This window comes from Giraffa tippelskirchi, chromosome 5, assembly GCF_054371585.1.
Source record: "Giraffa tippelskirchi isolate mGirTip1 chromosome 5, T2T-mGirTip1v1.2.pri, whole genome shotgun sequence".
NCBI lineage: Eukaryota > Metazoa > Chordata > Mammalia > Artiodactyla > Giraffidae > Giraffa > Giraffa tippelskirchi.
In genome coordinates this window covers 160710047-160735272 of record NC_137279.1, presented here as the reverse complement: position 1 = coordinate 160735272, position 25226 = coordinate 160710047, and the positions used below count along the sequence as shown (strand labels likewise).

Sequence of the window (25226 nt, the reverse complement as noted above, 5' to 3'; positions counted from 1 at the left end):
GCCCATTATACAGAGTGAAGTAAGCCAGAAAGAAAAACAACAATACAGTATACTAATGCATATATATGGAATTTGAAAGATGGTAATGATAACCCTATATGCGAGACAGAATAAGAGACACAGATGCATGGAACAATTTTATGGACTCTGAGGGAGAAGGTGAGGGTGGGACGTTCTGGGAGAATAGCATTGAAACATGTATATTATCATATGTGAAACAGAACACCATTCCATGTTCGATGCATGAGACAAGGGCTCAGGGCCGGGGCAATGGGATGACCCAGAGGGATGGGATGGGGAGGGAGGTGGGTGGGGGGTCCAGGAAGGGGAACACATGTAAACCCATGGCTGATTCATGTCAATGTATGGCAAAAACTATTACAATATTGTAAAGTAATTAGCCCCCAACTAAAATAAATAAATTTATTAAAAAATAAATAAATAAATAAATAAATAAATAAATAAATAAAAAGATTTGAAAATTCAATATAATTAAATTGATTTGAATTTCCTTCCCATTGTTAGAACTTACATAATTTGGACAAAGAATGAATAACCAGGAGTGGAGTATACCACTAGAATAATATTTAGGACAAGAATGTTCAATGGACTGCTCATCAACAGCAAATTTTTTTATGCTTGACACAGAGGCGTAGTTTATTATTCAGAAGCCACTGTACTTTGAAATGCTGATCTTACATTTTTGACAGCTATGGAATGAGTGGTCAAGGCCCAGAAATTATACACACTTATTATATAGGTGAATTACAAAGTGTTTTTTAATATTGACTTTGACTTACAAAAGAATCTTGTTTTATTTTATATATGAGGAAACCAAGACTTAGATTGACTTTCTCTATTTCACATGGTTAATAAATGATGGAATTTAGTCTAGAAACCAGATATTCAATTAATATTTGTTGGGTGGATGAATGAAGGGTCACTGCAACTTCCCAAGTACTTAATATTTTCTGAGTCTAGCCAACAAAGCAGTTCAGTTCTCAAGTTGGTGGGTGTGCGATACTTAGATTCAAACCCACCAAACTTTTAGGTTGTGATAGTCTTTGTTGTGTGTTTAGCATAATGTTTAAACACAAAGTCTTAAGAATAAGGCATGATTTATTCTGAACACTGGAAATGCTGTCTGTGATTTGTGTGACCTCAAGAAGTTCCTAAATCTTTTTATGCCCAATTACTTCATCTACTAAATAAGATTAGTATTTTCTACTTCTCAGAAGAAAGTAAGCAGTTAGAATAATGCCTGGATTTTAGGAGGCATTTGACTAATATATGTTGAAATGAAGAAAAGAAGGAAAGGAGGGGAAAGGAAGAAAAAGGGAGATAGAGGAGAGAGAGAAGAGGGGAGAGGGAAGAAAAAAGGAGAAAGGGGTACAAGAGTACAAGAAAGAGACAGAGTGGAAGAGAGAGAGAAACGAGAGAAGGAAGGAAGGGGCAAAGAAAGAAGAAAAGAAAGGAAATGTTTTATTTAGTGTTTAGACTAATTGTAGCTACTGTTGTTATTTTGAGAGAAAGTTCCACATAGTGATTGTATTATGCATAACTTTTTAATCTGATGCTTGGCCATCATGGGGCCCTGCTGTCCCTGGAGAAACTGCCTCTTCCAGGGCTAGCCAATTACTAGAGGTAGTGAAGGACTTACCTGAAAGTATGCCTTTCATCTGCAAACCAACTACCTCTTTTATTGAGGTTTTCACACTTGGGCCACTATTTCCAGGTCCTCATTACTCCAGGGCCAAGTACTAGGCAACTAGGAATGGCCCCTGTGCCTCAGAGCCCACTGAAATTATTCAAACTAGCCAATCCTAAACCTTCTTATCCTGCTTCATCTACCCACAGTAAATGCCCTTGCCCACACTTTCCTCTCATCCCCTCTGCCTCCTGACCAACTCTGGTGCTTCACCACGTGGCCAATGTGGTGTCTGTGCCCCTCCTCTTGGGAACTGTGAGTAACTATCTTTTCAATGGCAGTCACCTCCTGATCTGTTGGTCTGACCATACTTGAATAATATAACCTATATTTTGATACAGTGACAAAAGCCTAATCTTAATTTGTCTTTTTGGAAGGAAACAACCAGTCTGGGTTAGAAATATGTTACTTACTAGCTGTAGAGGAGTATTTCAGGGAAGGAAAAAGACAGATATAAAACATGAAAAAAAGGAATAATAGTTTGCCAGAAAAATAAGGAGTTGAGAATAATTCCAGGCAGAAGAAATGCATGTGTAAATAATGGATGAGAAAGAGCAGTGTGCTTTTTAGAAACTACATGTATTTTGGCATAATTCACTCTACTATAGTTTTATACCCCTTTTCACTGGGCAGTAAATATCTGTTCATTAGAGCATCTCTAAAAGACTGGTTTATTGAGGGTTGGACTGTGTTTCCTTCATTTTTCTATCACCATTGCCAAGCACAGGGTTGAAAATTACTTATTGAATAAATGAATATATAGATGAATTAGGAATGAATGAATTAGTTAAAAGTACTGAAGGTAAAGGCATAGGTTGGCAAAAATAGAGTGGTAGAAATTAGTTGTGCCATTTTACTCAATAAACAAAAATCAACTTATCCTCATGATTAGAGCATATTAATGTATTTTTAAGCATCAGTATTAACAGGTTATTCTAAAAACAGTTTATTTACTTCTGGCAACATTGAGTTTTGCTCTAGGCTAAATGAACAGCAGATTAGAAATAGTACATCAGGGTTCCTAGAAGTAGATTGATTGATAGCTGCTACGAACTGATTGCTGACAGTTGTGGAAAAGCAATAGAAACATCTACCAGAAAATCCTGGCAATTTAGTGTTATCTAGGATTATTTTTAAAATCCATGAATATTCATTATGATGTCCTTACTCAATAAGAAAATGTTTGGTTGTATATAGTTTCTTCGGTTCAATAAGGGCATTTAAAAATCAAATGTAAATAAAATACCTATGTTATTTAGAAAATGACAAGTAAAATAAATATTCATTTCCTCAAAATGCTCCCGGAGAGACTGATGCACAGATGCTCTCTCTACTTCCTTCCCATTTATGGCCTCATTTGCATTTTACCCCATCATTGCACTTAAATTGTGTTTACCAAGTCATTAATAAGCTCCGAAGTTTTACATTTAATGAATACTTTTCAATCCCAATTACAGATGATCTCTTTGCAGCCTGTGACATGGCTGATCTTTCCATCCTTCCGTAAGTCTCTTCTCTTGGCTTTCTGTATCACTCCCATGTCTCTTTTGATTATTTTTGGTCTCTTTTCTTGGCTTGTCTTCATCTACCTACTCCTTAACAATAGGTGTCCCCTTCAGCCTTCCCTTCTTACCTTCTATTATGTCCTTGAGTAATCCTAATTACTCCCAAAGCTTCAACTCCATATTGAAGACCCTTATGTCATTATTTAGCTTTACTCTCTCAAGCTACATCAACATGCTCAAAAGTAAACTCATCACCCTTTCCTTTGCCTCCCCAAACTCCTTTTCTGTTTCCTGTCTTACAGAATGGTACCACCATCTGGTCAAAGTCAGAACCTTGGGAGTCATTTTTCATTCCTCCTAATTCAGGATCTATGTCCAATTAAGTCACTAAGACCTACTTTTCTACCTGCTTAATATCTCCATCCCTCCTACTACTTTCCTGGTTTAAATTCTCATAATTTCTTGCTTGAATTACTGGAACAGCCTTTTAAAGGTTATCTCTGTCTCTAATTCTCCGTATCTATTAGAGAGCTCTTTTCAAATTTCAAATTTGATCATATCATTCACTGGCTTAATATTCTTCAATGATTCCACTGGAGCTTCAGCATAAAGTCACACTCCTTAGAAAGATCCTTCAAAAACTGGTTCCTCCAACCATTCTAACATCAACTTGAGCGGCATCTCCCACTGTCCCCAGTCACCATACACTCACTGTGTTCTGCCTATATGAATAGTTTAGCATTCCCTGAATTAGCCATGCTCCCTTTCATCTCAGTAACATTTCACATTGCACCCTCTACCTAGAAAACCTTTCCTGTCCCTTCTGCTGCCCTACCAAAATTCTTTGCCAAATTCACATGTCCTCTAAGATTCAGTATTTGCTTTATCTCCTCTGGAGTTTTTGGGTGAGGCTAGGTTGTTATTCCTTCTCTGTGTTCAAAGCTACTTCCACCAATGTATTTGTCATACAAAATTGTAACATATTTAAAATACTACCTTTTCCCTGAGCTCCTGGAGAACTCTGGAACTGAAATCATAATCATGTGTTGTCCTCAGTGCCTTATCACACTGCCCAGAACACACTGTGTGATTAGTATGTTGAATGCAAGAATAAACATGCCATATTGATCAGAAAGATGGCGATTGGTTTGGATTGGATTGGTAGGGAACGATTTGAAACTAGTATAAATCATTTATATTTTAGGGCAGAGTGTACTGATGGAAAAACAACTAAACACAAAAAAGGAGCCTGGCCAACTGCAGAAGAATGGTTTACAGTTTTGGTCACTTGGTAAACTAGTGTCATAGCTGTAGTCTTGCCAAGGGAACAAATTTCATATTCATAAGCCCCTGTTCATTCAGTAATGGGAGTCCCTCCTGATGATAGTGAGGAGGTTGCGTGAGCATCAGGCAAAGAGTAATCAGAGGTAGAGTAACCTGTGTTCTAGCAGTTCCTCCTTGCAGGAAGGTCTGGGAGTAGTTTGGAAGGGCTTTGCGTTATAGAGCAGAAAGGAGTTCAGAAGGTAAAGAATATGGATTATGTGTAAAAGTGTTAAACTGAACCTCTGTGCTTGGAAACTTCTTAGGTTCCACAGCCTATTGAATCCATGGACAAGGAAGTGCAAGTGTTGATCATCCAACTCTTTTGTGATCCCATGGACTGTATGTACGTGCCAGGCTCCTCTGTCCATGGCATTCTCCAGGCAAGAATACTGGAGGGGCTAGCCATTCCCTGCTCCAGCGAATCTTCCTGACCCAAGGATCAAACCCAAGTCTCCTGCATTGCAGGCAGATTCTTTACCATCATACCTGATATGAATAATGGTCAGGGAAGTTAATAAATAAATGTATGTGGATCCACATTGCCCTCATGAGTCCTTCCTGAGCCATCATGGAATGAAGAATGTGACAGAGGGACAGAATGAGTGAGTCCACAGAACGAGGATGACAGATATCAGATACGTTTTTATACTGTTGAGAATGGTGACAGTGCCATTGATTTGAGTGACAGGACCCATAGATCATCCTTCAGAACAGCTTTAAGTTACCTGAGGAGCTACAGGTGATCTGTGAACCCTCTGAAATACTGGCTGTGAGGATGTGCTCTTCTCCCCCTCTGAATACAGCGTGCATAGGTTTCATGAGAAACTTAAGGAGGTCTGAGATCCTCTACCTTGTGCCCTTTAGAACTACTGATCAAAAAGAGAAACAATTCAGATGGCCCTTCCCAGTCACCTCTGAAGCCCTGTGTCCAGCAACAAGGATGTTGGGGTGCAACTGCTGCTGTGTGTCATATCCAGTGTCCGTTGGGCCTCAATTTATCTCACATTGTGGGGAAACACAGTTCTATTTGCCATGCCTCCCAGAACTGTAATATACTTTGAGTGAGTTCCAGATGTCTTAAGAGATGCCAGATGGCTCATGAGAGGCAGACCAGCTTCAAGGAAAACGTGCCCCATTTTCTTCAATATGAACCACAAATTTAAGCTTTCAGGGCCAGCTGTGGGGGGAAGACATTCAGAGCTTGCTCTGACAGCCAGCACTCCATGTGGCCATCACTTGACCCTGGGAAAGAGCCTCCTTCCTTAGACTATTTTGCAGTGATAATTTCACCAAACACTGATTAAAAAAATATATATATATATATATAAGGAAGGGAAACCTATTTCCTGAGTGCCTCCCATATCAGACAGTATACTAAGTGCTTTCACATATTTATCTGACTTAATCCTCACAATAGACACAGGAGGTAGATATTTGGAGCCCACTTTTTTCCAGATGGAAAATCAGAGACTCAAAGAGCTTAAGCAAATTTATTTTGATTTTCAAGTCATTCATATTCCATTCTGTGAGTGTCATCTGAGAACATTCAAGCTTCACTGATACTGTTATATATTTTCTAATCTGACAAAAAGTGGATCCTGCTTAGTCAATTTCTGCTGATCTTCTCAAAAACATAATAAAGGCCATTTATGATGTATGGAATCTCCTATAATGTTCTCTCTTCCAGTGAAACATGCTTGCATGTTTAATATTCATGTGTACAACACACATGCACACATACACGTACACACTATTATGTGACTTTGCCTTTGCATGGTTAGTTGACTGTATAGATGAAAAAGTACATAGAAAGCTACTTCTGTCACAGAATAAGAATCCACTTTCAGCATATTGTGTCCTTGGTTTCTTAGTAAACATCACTTGCTTTTTTGAATTCTCTGACTCTCAATTCTTAACCCCTGTTTATCTGGATGAAAGGCATTTTCCAATCTTTGCTTCAGGACCTTTGTTTTCCCCTATAAATTACAATCCTTTTTGCTCCTCTGGATTTTTAATTCCTGTATCCTGGACTCAGTGAAATCTTCCAGCTATCATCTGCCTATTGGAGTTCCAATCCTGTCTCTCAGTGTCCAGTATTTTTCTGTATTTGAATCCTGGCTCTGCCTCTTGCTAACTGTGGTCCTTGAGAGATTTGGTTGTCTTCCCTGAGAATCAGTTGTTGTTTATTTCATTTATTAAATGGGTATTATAACATCTACCTAGATCTTACACTTACCTGTAAATGTTAAGTGAGTAAATATAAGTAAAGCATTTAATGCAGTGTTTGGCAGTTTAGGAAGAACTCAGCAAAACTTGGTGGTGCAAGTTGTTGTGAATGGAATTGCAGTCAATGTGGTCACTATTATTTTACCTATATCCAAGGTAATCTCATGACTGGAGTTTGTTTGGCTAACAACAACACATGAGTTAATATGGTTCTGGATCCTCTTTTATGAAACATCTACCCAGTTAATTAATGCTCCAAAACAGCATTGCTAATCTCTGTCAGCAATAAACCACATCAGTCCCTACAATTTGGTGTCCCTTAAGAACAGAGTACTACCTGCTGACTTCACTGGAAGCTGGTAGAGTGTGTGATAAATGAACACTTAGCTTTGGAAAAAATATTTGTTTTCCAATGCAAAATATTATTTGAATATTGTCATACTGTCTATTGTTAGCATAAAATATAGCCCAGTGTAAGTAATTTCTGGACCAATTCAGCATATTTCACAATTCTTTACTCTTGTTTTTCTCCTTTTGGGTGCAGAAAATAAGTGATTGTGAAATGTAATCCACAGGCAGAACACAGATCAAAACTGGGCCTTTTTTTTAAAATTTGAATTTTTATTTCAGTGTCTTTTAATCACTTTTAAATTTATTTTTAAATATAATTTTATTTCTTTATTTTTGGCTGTGCTTGGTCTTCATTGCCTTTGTGTGGGCTTTCTCTAGCTGTGGTGAGAGCAGACCACTCTTCATTGCGCTGTGTAGGCTTCTCATTGCAGTGGCTTCTCTTGTTGCAGGGCACGGGCTCTAGGGCATGGGGCTTCAGTAGTTGCTGGATGTGGGCTTAGTAGTTGCAGCTCTTGGGCTCTAGAGCACAGGCTCAGTAGTTGTGGTACATGGGCTTAGGGATGTGGGATCCTCCTGGACCAGGGATCAAACTCATGTCTTCTGCATTGGTGGAAGGTGGATTCTTTACCACTGAGCCACCAGGGAAGGCCTCATTTTAAAGTTTTTATTAAACAAGAAATGGCTTGATTTCCAAAGAGATGGCCAATTTATTACATAAGAAATTAGAGGTAAAAACAGGAAAAGAAATCTTTACTGTAAACATTCTGTTTTCTTAAGCTCATTATTTTCCTCTTAGTTGATTAAAATTTGAGAAGTGATTACTAGACTTACATAATAAATACTGAACTTACATATTTAAAATTTTCCTAGAACCTACATAATTAGTATATATGCACTCCTACTTTCAAAGCTACCCAGTTATGGATCTCAGTATATTTATTCTTAGTGAACTGTGCCTTCTTAGTATAGACCCAGTGCCCCAAGATAGCCTTCTAGATGAATGAATCTGAAATCTAATTTAGGTTACCTTGGGTGGGGGCATGCAGCCAGAGAATGAGCGATCTTCTTTTCGAAAACTCAGGTTGAGTTTCTCTATATTGAGTTTGGCCTTGTTTGCCCTCAGTGCCATCTTCAGGACTTCCAACAGGCTCTCGTTCACTTCTGACTGTGACTTGTAGTCTTGAGAGGCGATACTGCTTGGAGAAGCAGGAGAAAGGCTGTGAAAAGATGGTTTACTCAAAGCTGCTGTGTGTTTTCAGACCACATCTCTTACCCCTGCTATACACTGTGGAACCAGAGAACCCACCCAGCAAGGCCTTCTAAATCTGGGTAACCTCATCACGGGACTGCATGTGGAGATTGCATAGATCAGCTAAGGTTTGCTCTACTCTAGTGAGTCCCACAGTCTCTTCTCTCAGAGGCACCAATCGATTCAACTAGATCATAGACTAAAACTTGTAATCCACTAATTTTTTTCCAGGTGAGGAAAACTTAGAATTGACCATAGCAGTTTACTTACCTATTTGATCTTATTAATACTTTTCTTAAGTCCAGATAACTATTGATAGCAAATATCAATAGCAATTTGATAACAAATTCCCAAACTGTCCATTGCCACAAGCAAAGCAGATCCTACCAGATCCCTGTAGCCAGGGAAGCTATCTAGAAGGAAATTTTGAACCAGGTAAACTTCCTTCATTATCCTTGACTCTGCTCTTCGAATCTGGAAAACCCAGAAAAGTTTTGGGAACAATTATTTACTTACTGTCTGGCATGCAAATGTATGTAGTTACTAAGATGGTGTATCTGTTTGTTGTTTCTTTAAACGATTGGTGAAAAACAACAAGGTGATACAATGTTATAGTCATTTATTTGATGAAACTACTTTGAGGTGTTTACTCGTTTAACATTCCAGTGTATGTGTCCTTCCAGTTCCAAGCTGTGCTATCTCCTTCACTCCTTCAGAGTGAAGCTTTTCCTGTTTTACTTACCTATTTTCCTGTTTTACTTGCCTGTTTCAACTTAAGTTCCACTTCTCTAGACAGACATTCTATGACATCCCCCAAACTCCATTCATGTAAATCAGTTTCCTTTCAGTGGTATGCTGGTAAATCATTAATGACTAGCTCTCCAAGATAAAGCTGTAATCTATAGCCTCACTAATTTTCATGGTGCAAAAACTCCCACTGTGGTCAGTTTCCAGTTGCCAATATAATGTCCCTGATGAGGCACTGGGAACTGAGGTTCACAGTCAGCCGCCCTAGTGCTCCTGAACCCCCTGCTTGAGAAACTCTTTCAACTTTCTTTGTTCTTTTCCTGTAATAAGTTTCCCTCAAGTTGCGATTGCTTCCTGATTCTTTCAGCTGTTGTTTTCTGTCTGACCTCCCTTGCAAACTGTTCTGTAAGATGTGGGCTGAGTCTGTTTTGCACCTATATCTGTGGATCTTGTACAGATTGGCTTTGCCAATCTGACATATCTGTTCCAGATTTGAATCAGAAGGTTTCCTTCCTCTTTCCTTTTCTTGTAACACCAGTTTCTGTAGGAAGGAATTCATAAGAAAGACTTTGGCCCTTGGCTCAGTACACGGAGTACTGAATGGGAGGTTTTATATGGAGCCCATTTACTGCAGCTGGTGGATTTCATAGAAAAACCTGCTGCAGGAGTTTACTTCATCTGGTCCAACTTAGGTGATGAAAGCTGTTGCCACTGGTGATGCTGGAGGCATTTTAAACATCATAGAGCTGCCCCACATAAAGCTCTACCTGACAGAACATGGCAGGGACTTTTTCTGAGCTGTACATTAGTTAATAAAGAGCCTGGATTCATTACAGGCCACCAGTCCTGCACTTTCGCAAACACATTGTCTGGTTTATATAGAGCAGCACCTTCTCTGATGATTCAAAATGATATCTTTATGGAACTTTTTTATATAGTAGATATCCAAATGTTCCTGCAGGTGAAATGATACAAGTTCTTTGGATAATTGGAGGTGCCAATGACATTCCACAGGTATTTATTGAGCATCTCTCATGTGCCAGGAACTATGCTAGAACTATGCTGGACACTGAGTTGGCCAGGAAGGACACTATTCTTCACCTCAAATGTCAAAGAAGTAATTATAAGCACAATGATTACTATAAAAAGAAAGGGCTATGAGGTTGTACAGCAAAGAGATATAACCTAGTATAGGGCTCAGGAAAGGCTTCCTGTCTAGGATTCATGAGACCCATATCTGCCAGTAAGTGGCCATTTATTCTGATGCATCATCTCTTACTTCTCAGGTTGCAAATCTCACTATCTGTTCTATATGAAGTATGGCTGCTGATTATTAAATATTGCTAGGGATTTATGGCTCTCAGCAGGGAAGGTGCTCCAAGTGATAGCTGACTGGTGTACCCATATGGCAGCATCACTTTCTTTATACTGTGAGCCCTTGAGGGAGAGACTGAGCCTTGCCAATCCCTGAATTCACTGTGCTCAGCAAAGTGTGCCTGGCAAACAGCTGGCATTCAATGGATGCGTGTAGAATGAAGTAATGCAATCAAAAAGTGCACATTGCACAGTGTAGAAAGAAATCAAGTCTATCACTTGGTCCAGGGACATTTTTATAGGAAACCCTGCCTTTTGCCTAGAGTGAAGTGATATACTTCAATGCCATGGCTCTTAACCACTATGTCGCATTATTTGGAACTGGAAAGGATGTCTTCTTGTAGTAGTAATAGTAGTATTAGTTGCTCAGTTGTATTTGACTCTTTGCAACCCCATGGGCTATAGCCTGCCAGGCTCCTCTGTCCATGGAATTCTCCCAGCAAGAATACTGGAGTGGGTAGCCATTCCTTTCTCCAGGGGATTTTCCTGATCCAGGGATCTGACCTAGGTCTCCAGCATTGTAGGCAGGTTCTTTATCATCTGAACCTCCAGTGATAGTTTCAAAATAGTAACAAACCCTATCAGGTACCATTTTTAAGAACTATGCATTGACTAACTCAGTTCCTCTTATAAATCTATAAAGTGAAGGGAAATCTATCATTGTTTCCATTTAACAGCTGGAGAATGGAAGCACAGAGAGGATAAGTGACCAGCCCAAGTTTACAGAGTCACTAATGGGCAGAAACAGGAATTGAGTCTAGGTTTCTGTCAATATGCTCCTCACCACTGCATTTTGTCATTTTTCATGGAGAACACAGACTATCATGGTTTACTGTGTCTCATCTCTAATGCTGTTCCTCACATCCTATATTTATGTTGGGTTATTTCTTTCCTTTGAGATTATATGAAGGAATTACTGATTTCTGTACCTCAAACCTTTTTCTGCTAGTGCCTGTAACCCAGGAGTTCACTGTCTGAGCATATTTCTGGAATCACACCATGTGGACAGGAACTCTGCCTGGTACACACTCATTTATTTCATAACGAGGTTTTTCACTTTCACATGGCAATCTCATAAAAAAGACGCATTGTTGCAAATAACTTTGTATGCATGCCTGCACAGGAGGGAGAAAAGAAAACTATAAAAGGCAAAGCATTGGTAAAGAGTAAAGTGATTTTGCACTGGGTGAAGTTTTCAAATGTATTACTTCCAAGATCCCTGCCAGCTCTTGAAGTCTATATACACTATGCCCATAAATAGGAAGAAAAGTACCTTTGATGGCTACTACTTTGAGTTTCTTTTACATTGCTGTCCTCAACTCCTTTGTTTTGGTCTGTATCTTCTGAAGCTGCAACTTTTAAAAACCAGAGTAGCTCTTCATAATTCACCTGAAAATTAAATATCAAAGAGAACATCCTCATTTAATTTACACTTAGGGGAAAGAAGATACCTGCTGAGATAAAATGTATTTGGAAAAATTTTTAGCATTGAAAAATTTTAAAACATTTTAAAATATATTATAGTAATTACTAGTGTGTTTTTTTTTGTTTTGACCAACAACTCCTTTTGTTTTCCCTTCTGGACATATGGTATAATGATACTTCCTGGTTGTTTTGTGGATGAGTAGGGTGATGATCAGTTCTGGCTAGTGAGTTGAGAGCAGAAGTGACATGCGCTACTTCTGGGCTGAGGATTAAACTGCTGACACGAACACCTCCCCCTCCCCCCGGATATCTCTTTATCCCCTCTGCCATCACATCCACTAATACTCCAGAGTGGATGCTTCACCAGCCTGGATTTGGAGCTAAGATGATGATGGTACTGAGAAGAGCCTAGGCAGGACTCATCATGAAAAATAAGCTCTTGTTCTTTTAAGCCACTGAGACTTTGGGGCTCTTTGTTACAACAGCATGACCTAGCCTTTACCTTCTCTCTCTCTCTGTCACAAGTCTCATATATTTATTATATATACTATATACTTATATTTAGATATATTCAAAAGATAAAGTCAGGTTACGTGGGGGCAAGGCTTTATTTACCTAAGTGAAACACTTAAGACTTTCTTTTTTTTACATAGGAAAAGACTAAAAGAATGTCATCCATTTCCATTGCTTGACTGGATGATTATTTCTAGGGACTCTGATGGGCAGACAACTCCAGGGTAGTGGAGGTGGGTAGCAGTGGGGAAGGGAAGCCGGATAAGGTCCTGATAGAAACTAGGACTCAGGCTGGAGAACTGACTTGAACTGAAGATTCATAAAGGTTTCACTCATAGGTTGACATTGTATTGCTAAATACTTTTCATAAATATACAATTAATTCTATTTTTGCAGGTTAGGAGTGGGCAGGAGATAGAACCTACTAAATGTTAAACATGAGGTCAGGTAATTTGCATTTATTATATTACTAAATCTTCACATTAGCCCTCTGAGGTTGGTTTTGGTCTGATTTTCCATCAACACATGCTCATTTATGATTTTTCCATTGCTATTGTTTCTTCCTATTTTAGGATATTGTCTCCTCGCTCCCAGAATTCTGTTATACTTGGACTATGCTGTGTATTCACTTACAGTGTGAACTTAGGAAGTGCAATGCTCAGAAAAAGAACCCTGGCCTTATCTTTGGGGCACTTTATCTCTGTCCTGGGTATGGCATTAATTCTCTGAGTTTCCTGAGCAAGTTCCTTGATCCTCTGGGTTTCACTTTCCTAATTAGTAAAATGATGGTGATGAGCCATATTTCAAAGATGCCTCCTATCTTTAAATCTCTAGAAACTGTCATGATACATCTTTATCAAGTTCTCCATTCTAACCTCAGAGCCTATAGACTGATCAGCTTGTAAACAGACCTGTTATCTTGAATCTGTAACTATTCCAATGGTGTTAAGAGCAGACAATGAAAGTTGGGACAGGAAACCTTTTAAAGAGAAATTAAACAGGCTAAACCCCTGGTGGTACATGGTGGTATGGTCTTGCATGCTAGGCTTCAGCATTATGTGAACCAAGAACTTCCAGATGTCCAAGCTGGGTTTAAAAAAGGAAGAGAAACTAGAGATCAAATTGCCAAAATTCACTGGATTATAGAGAAAGCAAGGGAATTTCAGAAAAAAACATCTATCTCTGTTTTATCGACTATCCTAAAGCCTTTGACTCTGTGGATCATGACAAACTGTGGAAAGCTCTTGGAGAGATGGGAATACCAGACCATCTTACCTGTCTTCTGAAAAACCTGTATACGGGTCAAAAAGTTAGAACCCTGTATGGAACAACTCATTGGTTCAAGATCAAGAAAGGAGTACAACAGGGCTGTCTGCTGTCACCCTGTTTGTTTAACCTATATGCTGAGCACATCATGAGAAATGTCGGACTGGATGAGTTACAATATGGAATCAAGATAGGCAGGAGGAACATCAATAACCTCAGATATGCAGATGATATCACTCTTATGGCAGAAAGTGAAGAGGAACTAAAGAGCCTGTTGATGAGGGTGAAGGAGAAGAGTGGAAGAACTGGCTTAAGACTAAATATTAAAAAAAAAAACCCAACAACTAAGATCATGGCATCCAGCCCCATTACTGCATGGCAAATAGAAGGAGAAAAAGTGGAAGTAGTTACAGATTTTCTCTTCGTGAGCTCCAAAATCACTGCGGATAGTGACTGAAGCCATGAAATCAGAAGATAGTTGCTTTCTGACAGGAAAGCAATGACACACCTAGATAGTGTGTTGAAAAGCAGAGACACTACTCTGCTGACAAAGGTCCGTATACTCAAGGCTATGGTCTTCCCAGTGGTCACGTACAGTTGTGAGAGCTGGACCATAAAGAAGGCAGAATGCCAAAGAATTGATGCCGTTGAACTGTGGTGCTGAAGATTTCTGAAAGTCCCTTGGACAGCAAGGAGATCAAACCAGTCAGTCTTAAGGGAGTTCAACCCTGAATTTTCACTGGAAGGACTGATGTTGAAGCTGAACCTCCAGTATCTTGGTCATCAGATGTGAACAGATGGCTTATTGGAAAATCCCTGATGCTGGGCAAGATTGAGGGCAGAAGGAGAAGAGGGCATCAGAGGGTGAGATGGCTGGACTGCATTACTGATGCAATGAACGTGAACTTGGGCCAACTCCAGGAGATGGTGGGGGACAGGGAGGCCTGGTGTGCTGCAGTCCATGGGGTTGCAAAGAGTCGGACATGACTGGGCAACTGAGCAACAACAACAACAAAGGACCTAAATCTATCTTCTATTTGGGTCTTATCTGAGTAGAGATTTTCACATATGACTATAAATAGGCTTTGTATCTTCGGGGTCAATGGTAAAGGTTATTTTCAAGAAAGAAACTTACCTTTTGATTCTATTACTCTGGTGGGTACAAGTCAAATAAACAAAAGGAAACTCATACTTAAATAGCAAGATGGTCCTACCATTTCAGGAGAGCTCCCCCTAGAAAATCTCTGGCAAAGGATCTTGACTGTTGGCAACTGCAGAGGGACTTCAAGCCTTAAGAAGAGGTGGCTCAGCTGAGATTGGAGAAGAAATCCTGAAGAGACAGGATCCAATATCTTCAGCTCTTTCTGAAGTTTGTCTAATAAGCCAGAACTCAAAGGAAGAGACTTGAGTTCTCTTCTGACCAGGGCAAGAAGAAGAGTGTCTTCTTTTTTTGTTCCACTTGGTCTCTGGCCAATATCCTGAAACAACAGCAAACAATGACAACAACAACAAGAAATTAACAGGGCTCTAAACCAAAGTGACTGAAGACCAATGCAAGGAGGCAGAAGAGTACTTGAGTTGGTATCAGAGCCTCCACATTCAGGCCTTGTCCCGAATAGGAAGAATACTTATACTTGAAACTAAGTATTCAGTCTGGATGTATTCATTAGTTTATAATGTCTCAAGATCTTTTCCTTCAGGTGAAGAAAAGAAGCAAATCATTTCAGAGAACATACTCTGATAGAAGGCCCATTAAGGTATATCATTTGTCTTTTACAAAATATTTTTTTTTTATTATATGAGAATTTAGAATGATAAATCTTAAAGACCAAGATCTGGGAGGAGGAAGAGGGAAGGAAGATGTGACGGTCAGGCAGGACATTTGAGGTTTGCCTGTGGGCTCCCAGGGAAGTTGCCTGGAAGGCTGATGAGACATATCAGGTGTGGTATCCATCAGTCTATCTTAGACCATCTTATTATCTGCTCCACATCAAAATACAGTCAACAAATAATATCCCTTCATCTACAATAGAAAATAGCTCAACAGCTCCTATGATACACACCTTGGGTTGGTCAGAGCTGCTCCCTGCCATCTGTTCTAAGGACCAGTCGCTAAAGTTTCTCTTGGGGAGGCCATGGATATAGGACAGGGACTGGTCTCCGGTTGGTTGAGAGCTGCAGTAGACATTTGCCTGGTTGGAAACCATAAAGAAGCAAAGATAAATGGTAGTAAGGATCAGAAGGGATGGGGGAAGAGAAAGAGAAAAAAAAAGGAAAATATGAGTGAGCCAACTAATTCTTAAAACATGTTCCCATTCCAAAAGACTTCAACCCCCGTGGTCACTGAGTCATTTAATGCCCAAAGAAGAAAGCTTACCTCAACATTAATTTCAGCATTATGCAGTTAACACAAGTTTGATAAATAAATGGGCAGTTAGATGCATTTTCATTTGTGCAAGATAAAAGGTGTCTGTGACAAAGAAATAGTAAGCCTGCAAACACATCTTTCATATGCAAACCAATCAACCCTAAATCCATGTCTCTAACCACCTCCCTTATCTAACTCACATACCAACTCAATATTTTCCCAAATGAACCTACGTCCATATATCAGACTGGGGATAGCCCCTCTACCCAAAGCCCACTCAACAACTGGCGTTGTTCAAACCAGCCAGTTCTAATCTGTTTACCCTGCCCTCATTACCTTTCCCATGGAAACCCCAATAAATGCTGTTGCCTGTGTTTTTCCCTTACTCTTCTGCCTCCTGAATGACCTTGGTGCTTCCACATGTGGCCCTGCACAGTGTGGCATACCCCCTTTCCCTGGGAAATGTAAGTAATGAATTCTTTGAAAGGCAGTTGTCTCTTTATCTATCACCTCACCATACCTGATTAAAAGGAAATCCTGGATACAAATTGAACCACATGGCCATATTGAATATCAGGTCATTGAAAGGGGACATTATGAGAGAGATTCACTGAAAACTGAGTGTCCATACTCATTTAATAGTTTATATTGAATAACCTATCAGTATAAATAGCAACCTGAAGGGTTTATAGTCATTAAATATTTTAAATAAAAATCAAAAGGCTCTCTAGAGTGGGCTGAGTGAGCAGGAGTGGCCGAGTTCTAGAATAGGCAGTTGTGGAGGAAAAACAAGTTAAAACAAACAAAATGGCTTTGAAAGGAATATTCTACCAATCAACTGTGATAATTATTAAAATTAAAGCACTAACACTTTCATTCTCATGCTGCCAGATGCGAAAAGCACACTTTAATTTTATTTTTGAAACTGTGCTACTGAGTTTGCTTCTAATCACAGATTCTTTTTTATTTTCTGGGAGAAAGCAGATCTGATACTTCTGAGAAACAGTGTAAACAGCATATATGTATTTTTAAAAATGTATATGGAGAGAATTTAAGAGGCAAAAGATCCTAGGGCTGGCAGTGAGAAGAGCAAGGCTCTGTTTGTGAGATCTTGAAACATCATTTAAGCTCTCTGGGCCTCTTATTATTCATTGGTGAAATGAGAGTTTGTATTTGCTGATTTCTAAGATATCTTACTATTGCTTCTCTTAACATTTTCAGCTTTACTTACCTCCTCCTAATGTCATCTTCGAGTTTACCTGTAATTTAGAACAGAGTTTCACACTTGCCTGTCCTTAACCCATGCTTACTTTTCTTTTAGAACAAATTCAGCTGGTCCAGATTGCCTGCTACATCCCAGACAGGAAACCTTATTTTCATCTATATGTGAAGAATAAGAATCTAGAAGGAGCTCTGATTGGTTTACTTCTTTCACTGTGGCAGGATTCCACTTACCACTTAGTCAAGGTGGTAATGAGTGTCTCTGTACCAGGCAGCCATGGCTGCCATCTGGCCAGCCAGGATCCTATACTCGGCAGACAGAACCAATTAGTCAGGCCCTGCACTTCCCACGAGGTCTTGCTGTGTTTGATGGGTGGGTGTTAGCCCTGCTGAGCCTCCCATAAGAAACCTCTTGAACCCTGGGAGGGGAGGGGCAAATTGTCTCCTTCTGGCCCTGCAGAGCTAGTAAAGAATCCAGACCGTGGAGGTCCAAGAACAACTTATCCGGTGAACACTCTGCCTGTTACAGTGGCTAATGCAGATACTGTATCCCAAATGGGTAGAGAGAGGGTCAAACAAATTTTCATTTATAAGAGAAAAACTAGAAATGACTTACATGCCCATCAATAGGGATTAAATGAGACATGTTATATCCATATGAATGAAGGAATATAGTTTGGGGATTAAGGCCCTAGAATCTGGACCTCAACTGTGGCTCTGCCGCTTCAGCCTTGTGACCTGGGCAAAGCACTTGATTTCTTTGGTTTTCAGTTCCTTCATCTATGATCTGAAGATAATAAAAGTTCCTACCTCACTGAGTGCTTGGGAGTAGTAAGTTAGTTAATATATGTAAAGAGCTTAGAATAGTGCCTCTGTGTGTGTGTTGGTCACTCAGTCGTGTCTGACTCTTTGTGACCCCATGGACCTTAGTCCACCAGGCTCCTCTGTCCATGGAATTCTCCAAGCAAGAATACTGGAGTGGGTTGCCATTCCCTTCTCCAGGGGATCTTCCTGACTCAGGAACTGAACCTGGATCTTCTGCATTGAGGGAAGACTCCTTATTGTCTGAGCCACTAGGGAAGCTAGAATAGTGCCTGGCACGTTCCAAATTCTATCTAAGTGTTACTTCTGAGTATAACTCTCACAGGGACATTAAACATAATGCTTAGGATGAATTTTTTGAAACTGGGGGAGAATTCTTGATATGAAGTGAATAGACCAGGATGACAAAGAATGTATATGTGATGATTCATATTTGGTATCTATGCATGAAAGAAAACAGAGAAAGAAATAAACTACTATATTTCTTTGTATTTTATTTTTTCTTATTCTCCTTCTATTTTCCAAAATTTCTACATGAGTATATAATATGTTGCAGTTAGAAGGATCAATAAAAATTTTCGGAGAAAAATGAGAAGTCCCCAGTGTTTGAGACCTTGCAGAACATGGTCTGAGGTCCACTGGTAAACTGGTAGCCACTGCATATTGTAATTTTTGCAGAGTTCTAATGAATAAAAGATCACAAATCCACAGGCTTTTATATTCTCATGACTGAAAACCAGTGAGCATCTGAGTGATTTAGAAAGGGCTATTAAAATTACAAACTAAAGATAGTTATGTTAGAGTTTACTGCAGACTCTAATTCAGTATTCTACTAAAATATCTGTCACTTCATTCTTGGCAGTGCTGCAAAACTCCTCCTCTATATATTTGTTTAATTGCAATTTCAGCAATTGTTGGAAATGGTACTTTGTTATCAACGAATCATTAGTTGGTCTTAATTTGGGTCCAATTTTCTATTGGTGCTACTCTTGCTTTTTAATTACAAATTAATAATCATTTAGATTCATCATTATCAAGTTAATCTGTTGTGGATTGTTTGGTTGATTTTTAACAGAGGGCAGTGATAATGTATTAACATTTCTATCAAGATAGTTTAGGGCTGATAATTTTTTGATATCTAGACATGATATCTTTGGATTTTGAAAATAAATTATCTTTTCCTATAATGTTAAAGCAGACAAGCCCTCCTCCTTTAACACACCCCAAATTTGCACAAGTGATGACACATCACTGTATAACTGTCATTTAGTCACAGAGTAGGTTGACCAAGTCAGTTAGCGGTCAGTGAAGATGAAATATACAGAATGACCTCAAAATTCATTTTCAGATTTAAAAAATGATTTCGATCCTATTTGATGCAAAATGTATTAATTACCATTAGGACAAGCATGTGTTGATGTGAGTCTGTGTTTCCAACCCAACTGAATTTCCTAGCCAATTACCAAGAAAAGTTTAGGAATTTGTTATTCACTTTGCCATCCAGAAATCTACAACTCGGTGCTCCTGTTAGGAGTTTCGTGTTGTCCTCTGGTTTCTGGTTGTTCTCTCGGTGCTTGCTCTCTTTCACATCATCTGGGTCATGATTGATTTGATGATCTGTGGGATCAATTGGAGCTGGTGGGTCTCCATCGATCTGCTTTGCATCACCAGTCACCGATTTCTGGAGCACTGTTTGAGTTTCTGCCTTCAAGTTCTGGTTCTCCTTGCTGCAAAGAAACAAGTTTTGTACTTTGTTGCTCAGGGCACACTCCACTTGCACTAAGCTGGCATAAGAAAAGGCAGGTGTTAGTGTGGTGGTGGGAATATTGGTAACTTAGCATGAATGAATGAAGAAGTAAGTGTTAGTTGTTTGTCTAGGGATCATTTATCATAGAGAAACCATGTTATTTTCTCAGGCTTTACCTTCCTTATAATCTATCCATTTTCTCTAAAATCCTTACTGTAAGAAATGGCAGTTTCAAAGATGAACCCTAAAAGTTATTACTTATCTTTCTTCCTTAAAAGTCTAACAGGTATTTTCAGTGTTTACAACTAGAAAAAGAAGAAAGTCAAGGCATTTTGCCAGCTCCAGTTCTGCTCTGTGTCTCTCCTTAATTGTCTTGCTGTAAGGCTTCTTTTTCTCTCAGTAGTCCTCCATTTAATTTTAATATTAAATAGAGGGGAAAAAATTGTAGGAATGACTCAAAGAAATTTATATAAAAATAAAAATCTACAAATTATTCAACTTTGTTTAATAACTAAAAGACATAAGTCAAAGCAATTACATGGTGTTGTTTTAAATATAGAAAACTTCTTTGGAAATAAAGAATACAAATGCTCATGGTCACATAAATAAATAGAATTCTTATAGTGGGTGACCAGACTAAGCATATTAAAGAGTCAGGAAGCTAAAATTTTTGACCTAGTAAATCAATTTTTAAGAATTTATATTAAGTAAAAAATGTGGAAAAAGAAAAATTTTCAACTCTATTTATTAATAGATGGATGTGTTGAGTGTTTCATTCTATGTTCCTATGAGGTAATGTACGGTGCTACTAAAATAGTTACAAATAATTTTAATGAAAAAAATGTCTTTTTATACAAATAAATGAAAAATATAATTATCTCAACTATATAAATTCATGTATAAATACATGTGTCTTCGTGTGAGAGTGCATAATATATGTAGAAGGAAATATGTCAGAAGTAAACAGTAAGCACCTCCTAACAGAAGTCAGGATATTACATTATACTACGTGTAGTGTACTGTTGTTAGTCATTCAGTCATGTTCAACTCTTTGTGACCCCAGACTGTAGCCCACCAGGCTCCTCTGTCCATGGAGTTCTCCAGGCAAGAATACGGGAATAGGTAACCATTCCCTTCTCCAGGGGATTTTCTTGACCCAGGGATCAAACCAGCATCTCCTGCATTGGCAGGTGGATTCTTTACCACTGAGCAACTTGGGAAGCCCACATTATACTATATTATATACTATACTATATACCACATTATACTATATAATAAGACTATTATTCTAAATTTCTGACATGAGGAAAAAAATAAATTTAAAAATAGCTATGCATTATGCCTAGAAGGTTGTATAAATTTTACCTGTTGTTATTGATGCAGTGGAAAGGACCCATTTTAAAGCATGCCATGTAATCTGAGCATAAAACAATTGCTACAACACTTGTTGATTTGAATAAGGCCAAGATTGACATATGTATAGTTTTTACATTATTTCTCTTAGTCATGGCAGCATGAGAAGCAAAGAAGGCTTAGGAAAGAGCTGAGAGGAATACTTACATTTACAGAGGGAAGAGCCCTAAAAGGAGACTTAGAAGAAATTCTAAGTAAGATAGAAGAAAAACTAGAAGAGTGTGGTCTTATCAACAAAGTGAAGAGAATGTTTCCAGAGAGATGGCATAATCAGCATCTCACATGCTGTTGAGAAAGGTGAGTTCTAAAAAGTGTCCATTGAGTTAAGCCATAAAGACATCATCAGGAAACCTGACATGAGGAATTTTCTGAGGTAATGAAGGCAGATGCTAGACTGAAGAGGGTTGACAAAAGAGGAGGGATTAGAAACTAAAGGTAGGAAGTATAAAGACCCCTGTGAAGAATTTTGGCTTCAAGAGAGGAGAGAAATGGGGTGACTGGAGTGCAATGTTGGTTTCAGATAGGGCTTTGTTATTGTCATGTTTATCTCCAAAATATACAAATAGCTCATACAACTCGACCACACAAAAAAATAAATAAGCCAATCAAAAAATGGGTAGAGGACCTTAATAGGCATTCCTCCAAAGAAGACATACGATAGTCAATGCTGCTGCTAAGTCACTTCAGTCGTGTCCGACTCTGTGCGACCCCATAGACGGCAGCCCACCAGGCTCTGCCGTCCCTGGGATTCTCCAGGCAAGAACACTGGAGTGGGTTGCCATTTCCCTCTCCACGATAGTCAATAGGCACATGCTATTGAAAAGGTGCTCAACATTGCTATTTATTAGAGAAATGCAAATCAAAACTACAATGAGATACCACCTCATACTCCTGAGAATGGTCATCATTAAAAAAATCTCAAATAACAAATGCTGGAGAGGGTGTGGAGAAAAGGGAAACCTCTTACACTGCTTGTGGGGATGCAAATTTGTACAGTCACTATGGAAAACATTGTGGAGGCTTCTTAAAAAACTAAAAATAGAGTTACCATATGACCAAGCAATTCTATTCCCAGGCATGTACCTGGAGAGAACTGTAATTTAAAAATATACATGTACCCCTACGTTTATAGCAGCACTGTTCATAATAGCCAAAACATGGAAACAAACTAGATGTCCATTGACAGAAGAATGGATAAAGATGTGGTATATATACATATACTATGGAATACTACTCAGACTTAAGAAAGAGTAAAATAATGCCCTTTGCAACACATGGATGCAAGTAGAAATTATCATAAGTGAAGTAAGTCAGGCAGAGAAAAATAAATACCATATGATATCACTTATATGTGGAATCTAAAATATGGCACAAATGAGCTTATCTACAAAACAGACATAGAGGTCAGACTTATGACTACTAGTGGGGAGGGGGGTATAGGAGGGAAGGACTGGGAGCTTGGGATTAGCAGATGTAAACTATTATATATAGAAAGAATAAGCAACAAGATCCTACAATATAGCACAGAGAACTATATTTAATATCCTGTGATAAACCATTATGGAAAAGAACAGAAAAGAATGGAAAAGACATTAAAAACATGTCTATATCATTTCTCTAGAAAGCAGAGATTGGCACAACATTATAAATCAACTATACTTCAATAAAAAATAAAATTAAAGAAACTAAAGACAGTAGGGACTTTAACACATTTAAACGAAGAGCCAACTGACCAAAAAAAGCAGAGGATATCATTGATGATGTAAGATGAACCCTGACAAAATGAGACGGAATGTCACTGAGAAGACAGAGATAGAAATGAAATCTCAGGGTCAGTTAGCAGGAATATGGATGAAGATGTAGGCAAATTTTAACATTTGGTGACAGGAGACTGACCAAATTGCTGACAGCTTAAATTTTCTCTTTGACAAACAAGGTATGACTACTTGTTGGGTCTCAAGAAAGGAAATGTTGGGGTAGGAGGTCTGAATTTAAGGGCATATGGCTTGAAATAGCTGCTATAAAGATAGCTGATCAGACAAAGGAGGAAGGTTGGCTGGACACAACCGAGAGGTCACTTGAATGCTGGAGACCATGGATTTTGTAGCAGTAGTTGGAGAGGATGCATGCTCTGCAGTCCTCATGGAGATGCAAGCAAGGCAGACAGTGAGCTTTATCCAGGGCTGGAGATTTGTCAGATAGGTGTAGTTGGATGAAAATAGAGTAAAATGGGAATGTTGGGGGAGTATGTATTTAATATATAGTTCTTCAATGAGAGAAGACATATAATATACAGTCCCCGATCTTAAGAAATTTAATTTCATTTGGCTATCCAAAAATACAGGAATAATAAAGTTAACAACTGATATAAATGTGTTTCTAGAAGTCAGGATAGTGGTTACCTTTGTGGGGAGGTATCAAGTCCAGAAGAGAACATCAGGGGTGCTTCTAGGAATGTGGTACCAATTCGTTTCTTGATCTGGATGTCTGTTGCAAGGGTATATCATGTTTGTGAAAATTTAGTGAGTGAGTGGTATACTTATGATGTGTACTTTATGTATTATATAGGTATATTTCTACAAAGTGTTAAAGGAAATTGGCATAAGATTTATATAAATAATATGAAATATACCTAAGTGAAGTGAAGTGAAGTGAAAGTCCCTCAGCTGTGCCCGACTCTTTGCGACCCCATGAACTATACAGTCCATGGAATTCTCTAGGCTAGAATCCTGGAGTGGGTAGCCTTTACCTTCTCCAGGGGATCTTCCCAACCCAGCGATCGAACCCAGGTCTCCTGCACTGCAGGCAGATTCTTTACCAGCTGAGCCACAAGGGAAGACCACAAGAAATATACCTAATTGGTACATAAATAAATGTCAATAGAATGTTACAAAGAATCAGTGCTATTTGAAGTTCTTAAGAAAAATATGTAATTATACTTTGCAGGGGTTTCAAAAATAATAGTATTACTGAGTAAGTATATGACAGCCACATTATAGCCATTTACAAACATTCATTTCTTTAATCTTTAGATCAGCCCTATAGGTAAGTGCTCATATTATTCTCGTTTTAGGATGAAAAATTTAGGTTCAGAGGGTTTATATAATTGTCTAATTCTACCTGGCTTTGCAAAGGTACAGCCAGGATTTAAATCTAAATCTTCCTGGTTTCACCTTGATTGTTCCAGGTGCCAGTAGAATCAGGAAAAAAAGTCTGTGGAAGTTAGGGAATATATGAGAAGCAGAAATTAGAGGAGGCACCAAGCAGGAAGTGCAGGATTTAAAAGTAAAAATGGTAATGGGGCAAACAGTTAACTATTCTGGATGAAAGCAAGGAGGGTTGAATCATTTTTGCTTTTATGACCTTTAAAATCCTTTTGTGGGCAGTCTTCGGATAAAATTGTCTGAGAAATATGAAATGTAACTAACTGCCTGTCTGTTAAAACAGCCATAGTGTATGTAAAATTAAAAATAATCTGTTAAATCTGTTTAAAGTAAAAGCTGCTTTACAAAAAACAACAACATGCATAACACTTTAAATTTATCATGAAAAAGACTCCCTAGCTGAGAAATGGCATGTGTCTGCTGTTAGCACAATTTGTCAACACGCGTTGGTTGTTATGTTGGTCACAAACCCACGGTTCTTTCTTCTAGGCTTGTGTGCTATCTACCTGCACTATTGAAAATAGAAATTTGCCATTTCAGAAAAAGGAAAAAAAATGCCATCAATACTATCTTGGAAACAAGACACAGCTAGCTTCCTCATATGTACTTCTAACCTCAGCTGCTGCTCTCAGGGGCGCTGTGAAGAGCTTAGCGTCATCTGGGAACTACAGCAATTAGGGAGAATGACAGTATGGCTGGATGATAAATAAATGAGGAGAAAATTGTCCAATTGTTCCCTTTCACGCTGGGCTCTTCCTGCAAACCAGCCTTTTAGTAGAGCTCAGAGTCTCAGGATTAGACTTT

At 38.7% G+C, this 25226-nt stretch overlaps 1 protein-coding gene across 2 annotated transcripts in view; it reads right to left on the bottom strand.

The window, feature by feature from the left end:
* C5H1orf87 (chromosome 5 C1orf87 homolog) overlaps nt 1-25226 on the bottom strand; it is an 85306-nt gene that overhangs the window by 41752 nt on the left and 18328 nt on the right. The window contains exons 3-8 of one of the 2 annotated variants that reach the window (XM_081486700.1): nt 19591-19825; nt 18530-18538; nt 15751-15882; nt 14902-15165; nt 11757-11872; nt 8141-8306 (exon numbers count right to left, since the gene is read on the bottom strand). In XM_081486700.1, the coding sequence (XP_081342826.1) occupies nt 8141-8306; nt 11757-11872; nt 14902-15165; nt 15751-15882; nt 18530-18538; nt 19591-19825 (922 nt within the window). The remainder of the gene's footprint in view (nt 1-8140; nt 8307-11756; nt 11873-14901; nt 15166-15750; nt 15883-18529; nt 18539-19590; nt 19826-25226) is intronic. The other variant, XM_081486699.1, reaches the window with a different exon arrangement.